The 11715-nt window shown below is 41.7% G+C and overlaps 2 protein-coding genes and 1 long non-coding RNA gene across 3 annotated transcripts; all 3 read right to left on the reverse strand.

Moving 5' to 3' along the window:
- Positions 1–6: 6 nt before the first annotated feature.
- On the reverse strand, positions 7–3107 carry LOC116376856 (phosphatidylinositol 3-kinase regulatory subunit alpha-like). The gene is made up of 3 exons (XM_031838350.1): positions 2917–3107; positions 1734–2186; positions 7–595 (listed from the first exon to the last, which is right to left on the reverse strand). Exons 2-3 carry the CDS (start codon positions 1923–1925, stop codon positions 458–460), a joined length of 330 nt encoding a protein of 109 aa, XP_031694210.1. The 5' UTR covers positions 1926–2186; positions 2917–3107; the 3' UTR covers positions 7–457.
- A 456-nt stretch (positions 3108–3563) lies between these two features.
- LOC116376854 (shieldin complex subunit 3-like) lies at positions 3564–7004 on the reverse strand. The gene is given in 3 exon segments (XM_031838349.1): positions 3564–4985; positions 6041–6064; positions 6066–7004. Coding segments are annotated over 3 exon segments (756 nt in total). The 5' UTR covers positions 6588–7004; the 3' UTR covers positions 3564–4775.
- A 2444-nt stretch (positions 7005–9448) lies between these two features.
- LOC116376855 (uncharacterized) lies at positions 9449–11607 on the reverse strand. The gene is made up of 2 exons (XR_004212151.1): positions 10900–11607; positions 9449–10200 (listed from the first exon to the last, which is right to left on the reverse strand). It is a non-coding gene; the product is annotated as an uncharacterized LOC116376855 (long non-coding RNA).
- Between the last annotated feature and the right edge of the window lie 108 nt (positions 11608–11715).

The raw sequence follows: 11715 nt of genomic DNA on the forward strand, positions 1-11715 counted from the left end.
GAGGAGAGGAGAGGAGAGGAGAGGAGAGGAGAGGAGAAACATGTGAATATTTATAGAATGTAGAGTCTATTTATTTCTAACATTGTAACACTTGGATTTATCGATTATATTGTTTTCCAAATTTTTGTAAATAAATGATCAAAAAAATTAAACTCATTTTCTTCTTCTCATGACTGATGTCATCATAACTGTTGTTTTGCACTGAAGACATGTTCAAGTTCTACTTCTACTCATCATGGTTCTGTTTCTATGGAGGAGCAGGGCTTTTATTTTGAAGAGTAAATGAAGAGCACAGAGAGAAACACTGACCAGAGCAAAACAGCTGTTTTTGTGTTTACTTGTCGAACTCACAGAGCAGTTCATCTGAGATGTGGTTGAGCTGCTGCATGTTTTCATACTGTATGTTCTCTACATATATCTATATCTATATCTATATCTATATCTGACGGATGGTTTGTTACTCACCCTCTGACTCGGAGTCCGTCCTCACGGACGCTGCAGATGGCGGTCTTTGGGGGCGGGGCTTGGGAGTGGGCGGGGACATCCTCTTTCTGCCGATGAACTCCACGTACGTCCCGGGGAAGTCTCCTTTCTCCTGTCGACCAGAGAGGACCCAGTGAGGACGGGTCCGGTACAGAGAGCCACACACCAAGTAGACCGGTTATGTTTAAGGAACCGATACACACAACTGAACCACTGGATTGGATCACAGCGTGGGGACGTTGTGATCCCTTCAAACAGCTGGAATGGAAACGTTTAACTTCCTGTTTATCTGTGAAACACTCCAGTGAAAGAAGAGAAACGAAGCTTTCAGTTTATTGAAGAATACTTTAAATATTAAACTGTTTAAACTTTAGAAGATAAAAAAGAGACAAAATAAAACAAAGACGTGTTTCATTTAACAGATAATTAAAGGTGTTGACAGCTTAAAGCCTTAAATAATATTAATGACTTTGAGTCTTTTCTCTCCATTTCCTCAGAGACACACAATCTATAAGATTGTTCTGTATATTAAAACACTATATTACATCTTATGTAATCATTTCCAGAACTCAAAACTAAACCTGTGAACACCAGATGTTCACTGAACTTAACAAAAAGTGTCTTTAAATAAATACATCTTTAGCCTCCAATCTTATTATTATAAACATATTAAAGTGACGGATTATATATTAAAACGAGAACGTTTAACGCAAGTAGTTCGGAGGAAGTCGACCTCTAAGGCTGTCAGAGGGAGAGGTGCATTGTGGGTAACGTAGGCGCCAGGTTTCGGACGGGGAAGAAGAACGTGTGGAATAAAAACATGGATTTATTTTATTTTGTTTTTCTTCAACGGTCCAGCATGAGTTCAACATGCTGGAGAACCGGGACCAGCCGGGACCGACCGACCAAAGCAGCTTCTGGTGTTTTATTGTCTCCTCTCCTCTCTGTGTTCACTTGCTGTAGTTCAGTCAGAGTTTCTCCTCCTTGTTGTCACATGACTGTTGGTCTCAGATGAATAGTGGCGTTTTTTTACAGCTTCTGGCTGTAATAAAAGCTTTGTTTTTGGAAATTGTGCAAAAACACACACACACACACACACACACACACACACACACACACACACACACACCAGATCTGTTCTTGCCAGCAGGTTTTTTTTGTGGTTAAGAAAGTTAAAGTTCAGCTCGTTGCAGAGAGGCTGATTTAAAAACGTGTAGTTTAAGTGAACCGGAACCAGGACCAGGACCTACCTGCGTGGTCTCGTTGACGCCGGGCAGCCAGCCGATCTCCGACGGTCGTTCTTCGGCTCCGTTCCCACAGCCGAGGGCCACCAGCGCTCCTCTGCTGACCAGCAGCATGTCTCCCACGTGTAGGTCGATGTCCTCCTCGCGCTCCTTCTTGTAGTCGTACAGAGCTCGGTACTGGAAGCCCTCAGAGCTCATCGCTGCGGCTCTACGGCTTCTTCTCGACGACAACTAGTGAAAAATATTACGGCTCCGGGTATAAAAATACAAGCTCTCAATCCTGAGTTAATAAAGGGAACGTAGGCTGTCCAGCTGTCTGTCTGTCTGTCTCTCCTGTCTCCATGTCTGCTAGAGGCCCGTCATCCCTCCAGCCGTCCAATCAGAGAGCTCCTCCTCGCCGTTCATGAACAGAAGTCTCAGCAGAGGTGGAGGCCACATCTGGGGAGGAGGAGGGTCCACCTGAGAGAGGGAGGAGGAAGAGGAAGAGGAGGAGGAGTTTATATAGCCTGAGAACAACTGCTCCACTGAACTCGTTGTGCAAATGACAAATAAGGAAGATGAACTTCATAAAGATAAATGATTCATCTATTAGTCTCTCAATGGGAAATGAATCAGCATTGATTGTAACAGCTGATTTATTGAATGTATTGTTGTAATACTTGGATTAGTTCCAGCTCAACAATAGTTAATGTCTCACATTTTGTTTTGTGATAATAAACTGATTATATGATAAAACAGCGTGTGATGGTATCTAATAACTTAGAAACACCATTATTGGTTCAAACTGTCATGAAATAAAGTAATAAATAATCACTGGTATAAATTAACGATTTATAGATTGAGCCGAAAACTATTTATATAAATGTATTAATATAAGTATGTTACAGGTAAAGAGGTGCTTTCGTTCAGTAAACATGTTTATCAGTTCCTGTCAGGATGATGTTAATTAACAATAATAAATAATATAAAAGAACTTCAGACTACAGTAATGAAGCCGAACAGATGAATATAACGTGTTTAACGTACAACACAATTATGTTATTCAGAATATACATATAAACAAACATTCACACTAAACACGCTGTTTTTTAAAGGGACCTTCGTTTAAGCAGGAAACCGGAAACGACCATACATGCCAGTGTTAGCTTAGCTTAGCTTAGCTTCGTGTCAGTCGCTACAAACGTCTCACCTTTTTTTTTTTCACCGATTAAAACTTCCAGCGGAGCAAACAGCGGACGCCATTTTGGATCGAAGAGGAGAAGACACGACGTCCAGGTCTCCCCCAAAAACTGGAAAATATTCCAAATGTTTGATCGATTATTTGACGAAAGAAAGACTCTCGCGCTTCAGCCGTCTGAGTCTTTGGCAGGTAGCCTGACATCAAGTTAGCGTCAATACGTTTAACCATTTCCGGTACGGACCTTCAAAATAAAACGGGTTTTATAGTATTAAAATACAAAATAAACTTCACATGAAGAGTCACTTTGAGTAAACATCTGATCTGTTGAAATTCATATTCAAATTATAACAGCTGCTCTTGCCTGAGTCTACTTTACGACATATTTAACTCGCTAAAATACGTCATATAAGAGGACAGCGAGCAGAATTGACAAGTTCCGGATGGCTTTCAAAATAAAATGCCTCCGGCGAACATGTGTTTGCAACATTAATGCGTTTTACAGCAGCAGCGACAAAAATGATGGGCATTATTCAAAGAAAAGAGTTTTAAAATCTTAAGATTATTTCCTTATTTTCTGTTAACTTCGCGTTAAAACACCACAAACAGGATTTAAGAGATTTAAACCGATTACAGCTGGAAAAAAGGAGGCTGGGCACCGACGTCACATCCGGTGACCTAGATTTTAATGCAGTGCGCGCTGCTGTCAAGACGGGACCATAGCAACAAAAGAGTGTGTGCGTGTATGAGCCGGATGGGGGTGTACTGTATTCAGACTGCCCTCATTTATTCAGGTCTTACACAAGCAGCACAGTGTGTGTGTGTGTGTGTGTGTGTGTGTGTGTATCATGTGACTGCTGCTGTGGCTTTTTCAGCAACACACTGCACATCACATGCAGGGCTGCACATCCATCACCAGACAGTTCATTCAAAACATCAAAGCTTTATTTACATCAGTGAGTGGAGAGGAAATATATTTACATATAAAAATATACAATCATAAGATCGGTCCTCAAGTTCATAAATATACAAAAACAGACTGGTCTTCGGCATAAAGAGACAGTACTGTGTTTGAGGGTTGAATCCCCCCCCCCCAATATTAATGAAGATCTGCACTTAGTCATGAGAGGAACAATGTAAAGTGTTTAATATTCAGTAAATACTGAACGAATGCTGAATTGCTGCTGATGTTAAGATGCTCCATCCTGTAAACACCATGTTGTGATTTTAAAGGGACAGTACTCACGTACTTCTCTACAGTCACAGTTCAGAGAAACACAAAGAACCAGAAACCAGACTCCATTCATCAAACACTGATTCTACCTCAGATCAGAGGAGGCGCTCTACTGCTCCTCCTCCTGTTTGTGAGTTTGTGTTGTTGAGAGACTTCAGTGTTTAAAGACACAAACACTAACAGGAGGAGGAGCAGTAGAGCAGCTCCTGTGATCTGAGAGGTTAAATCAGTGTTTATATGGAGTCTGGTGTGTTTGTAGAGATCACAGATAACAGCTTCACTTCTACATCAGAAAGGTAAAGAGGAGAAAACATTCTAAATATAACGTTCACTTAAACTGATATAGATACTTTCATGTGTCTAGAATACATCCACAGCAGAACATTACTCTGCTCCATCTACTGTAATACTTAGACTGTGTAGAAGTACCTCATACAACCACACTGCTAAACATCGCTACTGTCCCTTTAAGACACAGTCGTCCCAGTCTACGGCCCAGTAGATCATGTGATCGATAAAAACATCAGGATTCATCTTCTGCAAAAATATAAATAAGTGAAGGTAAATGTGAGCAGTAGCGGCTCCTCACTGGGACACGGTACCCGGTGAATAGTCAAGAGAGCGGTTTGAAGCTCGTCTACATGCTGAAGACGCTTCCTCGCCCATGAACCGACAGGTCGATCCCCCCCGACAGCCGCAGCGCCTCCTTCAGGTAACGTCCCACCTGCTCCGAGAGGACCACGTCACAGAACACCCAGATCTCCAGACGCTCACGCCGGATGTTGGCGTTACACGGCGGCGGCGGAGGACCGGAGCTCCGGACACACCGGCTCAGAGAACACCACACCTGTAGGGGGGGGGGGGGGTGCAGGTGAGGAAGAGGGTGAAACAAGAGACCAAGAGAATAACTTTGATTTACCAGCTACAAAAAAACAACTAAATCCATTCAAATGAGACAAATGTACATTTTGTACATCAACTTGTAGCTTTAAACTGTCCAAAAGCCAGAAATATTCAGTTTACTTTCATGTATTCTATAAAATAAGCATCAAATTCTCACACATGAGAAGCTTCCAGTACAGACTTTGTGATCTCAGTCTGCACATACAAGACGAACAGAAACTCAAAGGTGAAATGCTCCTTTAACCGAGCTGAAGAGAAAAGAGCTGGGATCTGTACACATATTTAAATGAGGTAATATGCAGATATTTGGTGCTAAATTTAACCCCTTTTTCTTGCAAAATATCCAGAAGCCGTTACAGTGGATCTACAACTAGACACTGGACCTTTAAGACGGCCTTAAAGCAGGAACAGAGAGCAATATTTGTCCATTTATTCCTGTTTTAACATTTCATATTTACACATAACATCATATTATTTTAAGCGGGTACTGAGGCCTGCATGGAATCAATTTAAATTAAACTTTAGAGCGGCAGATACAGAATACTTTGTGTAATATTTGGGCACATCATTACTAAACTGTTCAGTAGTGTTGTGAAGTTATTTTGATAGAAGTTTAACTTCCTGTGGTACATATGTACTAAATGAACATCATGCTGTATTGAAGAAGACTTGAAACTAGAGATTGAGACCATAAACTCATGTTTACAATGTTTACTGAGGTAATAAATCAAGAGAGAAGTAGAGTCATTTTCTCATAGACTTCTATACAACCAGAGGAGTCGCCCCCTGGTGGACACTAACATTTCATATTTACACATAACATCATATGTTATGTGTAAATATGGGAGAGAATGCAGGTTTAAGACATGAAGCTTTGACTTCACTCTAAAGAACCGGAGGTTGTCTCCTAATGGTTGGAATAATAATAATAATAATAATAATAATAATAATAATAATAATAGTAAACAGCCTCGTAGAGCTGTTATCTGATCCACCGACCTGCTCGATGTCTCTGCCCCCCCCCACAGTTGTGCTGACCGATCACCCACTTGGCCCTCTGGTGGAGGTGCAGCCTGTGGACCGAGACCACGTGACGGAACCGTCCGGACATGGACTCTCTCTGCAGACCTCCTTTCTGAGTGAAGACGCTCCACGAGCGTTTGAGCGGAGAGTCCGTGACGGAGGAGCCATCTTTGTGTCCCGTGACCTCCGTCTCTGGGAGGAGGTGCTTCGGTGTTTCTGAGACGCAGGCGGCCTCTTCAGGTTCTGGAGGATTCTCAGGCGGTGGTTGGCGATGAGGACTCTCAGAAACAACAAGAAGACCGTGAACTTCTGGTTCCCGAAGCTGGTTTAAACCAGCCGGGCCGGTGATGACGGGAGGCGGTCTGGCCGGTCTGATGGGCGGGTGGCGGTCTACAGAGGACCAGGGCCTGAAGACCAGAGGAGTCCTGCAGGGGAAAGACTCCAGGAGCCGCTCGGTCCTCTCTAACAGGCAGCTGAGACCAGCAGCTGATCCGGGCTGGTAGTGCAGAACCACATCCTCCATGCAGATCAGAGGACCCTCCTCTTCCTCCTCAGCATCTTCCTCCTCGTGAGGTCCCTTCAGCTAGACGTAGAACCCTGGTTACTCTATAGGTTACAGAACATTCAGTTAAAGGTCACACATTAGGGTTCTTTATTTACTTCTACGTATTTTGGGTTTCTACTAAAACATGTAAAGTATCTATCTATATATCTATCATGATAATAACTCCACGATGAAGTCTTATATCGACACATCACTAGTCCCTCACATTCTGACCATTCATCCAGAACATTAACATTCATAGACTGTCTGTAATTAGACCCACTTAGAGTCTTTATGGTGTAATGATATCTATGAAGCGCTATATCTGATCTATTCCTCATGATTCTTCATCAAACGTTCAACTCAAGACTTTTACCCCAAATCATCCTAATATTATAATATATTTATATATATTTATATATATCTATATCTATATCTAGATATATATCTATATATCTAGATATATATCTAGATATATCTATATCTAGATATATTTATTTATTTATTATTAAATGATCTGCTGCCTCAAAGACCTGAGTGACTTTAGGAGGAATTATTTCCTGAATTCTTTATTTTCCTTTTTTTAGGTCGTTTACAGGAAACTCAAAGTGACGAGAAGCTAAATTAAAAACATAAAAACAACCACTGAACCAGCTAAAAATACAACAAACTGTGTAAAGAGATCAACTTCAAGTGAATCATATCAAACGTAACGTGGAAGCTAATGTTTGTAGCTTGTGATGCTAGCGGCCGTCTGTCTGTTAGCCGAACAAAGCCAACGAGCTAGCTATAAAACATGGCGGCGCAGTTGTCCAACAGGTAACTTACAGGTAACAACCTCTCCTACAGTCCAACAACACTCAACACTAACCTTTAAATCAGAGGACTGAGGTCCGTCTGCTTTTTAAAAACAGCCAACAAGGAGTTAAAGTTCCGGTCTGGCGATGCTAGGCTAACATGCTAACACGGTTTGTGTTACGGGCTCTTCCCGGGAAGTCTCGCGAGAGTTGAACTGAAGTAACGGACAGACTGACTGAGCGTCACAGCGCTTTATTTCTCTGTATTTATTTCCACAGTAAACATATATTATAAGGTTGAATTGATTTGAATGTTTTCAGCCATAATTAAATTTTCTGTTATATTTACTATATTGTTGTTTAACTACAAACCTAACCAGAAAAAATGATCAGTGTTTATAAACAATATGTATTAGTCTGTGGTGGGGAAATATTAAGATAATTTATATTAAATAAAACTATACCACACAGTAACTGCTACTATCATATTTTCTATCAGAGTATTATTACTCTGCATGAATGTAAAAGCAGGATTTTACTGTCATAGTTGAACTATTAACTTATGAAAGCAGCAAGAAATAAAATAGTACTTAAGTTCATTACTTTACTATTATAGTACTAGTGTATATATATATTATAGTACTAGTGTATATATATATATTATAGTACTAGTATATGACAAGACCAGCTGGGTGTCATCGGCATAACAATGGTAGGAGAAGTCATGCGAGTGAATAACACAACCCAGAGATGTTGTGTAGAGCGAGAAGAGAAGGGGGCCCAGGACTGAACCTTGTGGAACCCCCGTAGTCAGCATGCGCGGTTCCGACACAGAGCCCCTCCATGACACCTGGTAGGATCGACCTGTCAGGTAGGATGCAAACAGGGAGAGTGCAGAGCCTGAAACGCCCATCCCCTCGAGGGTGGATAGGAGGATCTGGTGGTTAACAGTGTCAAATGCCGCAGACAGGTCCAGGACAATCAGGACAGAGGAGAGAGAGTTAGCTCTCGCTGCGTGAAGCGACTCCGTCACCGCAAGGAGGGCTGTCTCAGTCGAGTGACCCACTTTGAACCCGGACTGGTGAGGGTCCAAGAGGTTGTTTTGGTGGAGATAGGAGGATAGTTGAGTAAAGACAGCACGTTCAAGTGTTTTGGAAAGAAAGAGTAGAAGAGACACCGGTCTGAAGTTCTTGACATCAGAGGGGTCAAGTGATGGTTTTTTCAGAAGGGGGGTGACTCTGGCAGTCTTGAAAGCCGTGGGAAAGCATCCTGAAACAAGAGATGTTCATGAGGTGGGTGAGAAAAGGAAGGAGTTCAATCGCAATAGACTGAAGAAGAGGGGAGGGGATCGGGTCAAGAGAGCACGTGGTGGGGCGGTTAGATGTAACAAGGTTGAGGACCTCGTTAGGGGAGAGGGGAGCAAGATAGGGTAAGATGGGGCATGGAGAGGGGAGGGAGAACTGTGGGGGAAGAGCTGGAGATGGTAGAGAGGGAGAGGGTGGACAGGGAGAGAGTGGACAGGGGGGCTGAGAGAAGGAGGATCTGATATCGTTTACCTTCTTGTCAAAGAAGTTGGCGAAATCGTCAGGGAGAAGGGAGGAAGTAGGAGGAGGGGGTGGGGGTTGGAGGAGTGAAGAGAAAGTTTCAAAGAGTTTTTTAGGATTGGAAGCAGAGGTTAGGATTTTGGAGCGAAAGAATGCAGCTTTAGCAGTAGATAGAGTGATGGAAAAAGTGGAAAGAAGAGCTTGGAAGTACTAGTACATATTATAGCACTAGCTTAGTTTTTGATTTACAAACAGAACTTCTCTTCAAATAAAACAATATGAAACAAGAATATTTTTGCATGACGCTTCAACTAATGGTTCAAATTGTTTAAATCAAACAAGGTTTTTAAATGATGAATAATTAAAGTATTTTAACAACTAAAGTCTTTCAGAAGACTTCAAAATAAAAAGCACAACATTCTAAAGTCAAACAATGTTCCGTAGTATTTAACCCGATGCCTGAAGCGTTGATGCAGTGAATAAAGACAGACGCGCTGCAGTAGTTTGTCAACAGGACATTTTTATTTGATACGTCCGTTTGTCTTTTATTCAAATTACAGTAATATACTTGCTGAGATGACCACCGGCTACAAACTCACAGCTGTACTACTTCAAGCGAACTCTTGTTTTTCCTGGTTTTTATTTTTCTCTCCTTTTGTTGTTAAAATTATTCTTGCAACAGAAAAAAGAAAAGAAAAAAAAGCACATATGCCATAAAGAAGAAGAAGAGAAGAGAAGAAGAAGTGTGGTGTGTGTTGGTGATGGTGTCATCAGGTGGGAGGAGTTATAGTCTAAATAAAGAAACAGCGCATCGTACATGTGGTAAAGGATCAGAATATGGCACATTTGGTCCACGTTGGTAGTTTTATTATCTCGTTTTTCAAACATGTAATAAACAAAAAAACAGAAAGAAAACAGATCATAGTTGTTTTTCCCCAGAAGCACAGCGTTAATGACAGGACAGCATATTGAAAACAAGTAGGGGGGGGGGGGGCTTTAGGGTTCTCTCTTTGTTAAAATCTTGGTTCATCAGCCAATCGTTTTGTTTCAATTCTCCTGGTTTACAGTAATAATATCATTATTATTAACATCTTCTTTCCATCCAAGATGAGAGGGGGGGGGAGGGGATGGGGCGGGGTTTCGTGGATGATTGACAGGGATGGCTTTTTTTTGGACATTCACAGGAAGTAGTCAGGAGTGCGTCTGGTCACGTGGGGCTCTCCGCGGCGGGGGGCGGGGTCAAACTGAAGGCTGAGGAGGCGGGACAAAAGGTTTTTACGTTAGTGATGACATCACTGGAACATTTAAATCTATTTATATTCTGTTACAGACGTTTGTAAAACCATCAAAAACTAAAAATCAATCATCTGTGTGAAGAAGAATCACCGTAAACAGTAAAGTACATTCAACTAGATGTGTTTGACTCGTTATATTTACACATAAACACGTTATAAGCATCAACCAATCAGGATGTGTTAAAAACAAACTCTAGTGACAACATGGAGGGTCTGAAGTCTGAACCAACCAACTTTATTAATCCTTTCAACATTAACAAAGCTTCTGTTCTTACCTTTCACAATAAAAGCCCGAGACATATTACATAAGCTGGTGAGCTCCACACATGGTGTAGTCACAAGTCATCGGTAGATCATGTTCTGTTTCTGTGAAATGTACTTTACTTTCTTCAGTCTAAACTGGTGACATGTCAGTTTCCTCTTTTAACTTTGTCTTTTCACAATAAGAGTCAAGACAAAATAATGATTAACGGGAACACTGACGTGATAAAAATCCAATTTCAGTCTAAATACAAACTCATCTCTGTTAATAACAGACAAATAATGATCTAAACTTCACTCAATCTTTAAATCCTGCAGACCTTTAGGTGAACGTTGTGAAACATGCCGGAGACAAACGATGAAGTGAGATGAAGAAGAAGTGAGTTTCACTTACAAAGAGTATTTCAGAGTGTCGTCCAGCTCCATGATGGCCGCCTGGTTTCCACAGCGGTAGCAGTAGTTTGGAGCACTAAAGATGGTCACCACATTCTTATCGTGGCCCCAGTTGTAGCCCTGAAGGAACCGAACACACGTCACACGTTAGCTCCAGAGCTAACCCTCACTCACAGTTTAAAATCACACATTTAGGAAATGATTACAGAGATGAGGCTCTTCCTTTAAAACAAGATGCTGAAGTGTTGACTGTTAAACTTCTTCCCCTTAAAGGACCGGCACATATCACTAATATATGATCCTTCACAGCCTCGTTGATCCTCCGCTGATGTTTATTTAAATACAAACTCTCACTAATAAGAGAATCAGCAGCTCACACTTTAGTCAGTGACGTCTGAAGAAGACACTTTGGTAAAAACGTGAACTTGTTCTAGACGTTTCCTGTACAAAAGAACATGTTTGAGACGCAGTAAACCTGATGAAGCTTCACTGTGAACAACAAATCAGTGTTGAAATCAACAAGAGAGCTAGTTAGCATTAGCATCCGGTGAGCTAAACAACAGAGTCACACAGAGGTTAGCAGAGGTTCACTTCAGTTACATTATGGTGCCTTCAGGCTCTGCTCAGGGGAATGAGTACTGGCTAGTAAATTATAATGTCCTCGTCCTCCTCTCTCTTCGCTTTCTTTCTTCTCCTCATCCTGTCTTCCTTCCCCCTCCTCACTTCCTTCCTCCTCCCTCTCCTTCCCTCCCCTCCTCCTCCTGTTGGTTGAGCTAGTAACGTTAGCAGCACCGCTAACGGCTAACCAACAGGAGGA

This window comes from Anarrhichthys ocellatus, unplaced genomic scaffold, assembly GCF_004355925.1.
Source record: "Anarrhichthys ocellatus isolate YVR2014 unplaced genomic scaffold, GSC_Weel_1.0 scaffold655, whole genome shotgun sequence".
NCBI classification, from domain to species: domain Eukaryota; kingdom Metazoa; phylum Chordata; class Actinopteri; order Perciformes; family Anarhichadidae; genus Anarrhichthys; species Anarrhichthys ocellatus.

Bases quoted from the DNA above. Each gene is read 5' to 3' on its own strand.
- LOC116376856 (XM_031838350.1), bottom strand. From the start codon at position 1,925: ATGAGCTCTGAGGGCTTCCAGTACCGAGCTCTGTACGACTACAAGAAG. The intron at 596-1,733 runs GTAGGTCCTGGT...TCTGGTCGACAG, and splicing joins GCGTCAACGAGACCACGCAG to GAGAAAGGAGACTTCCCCGG.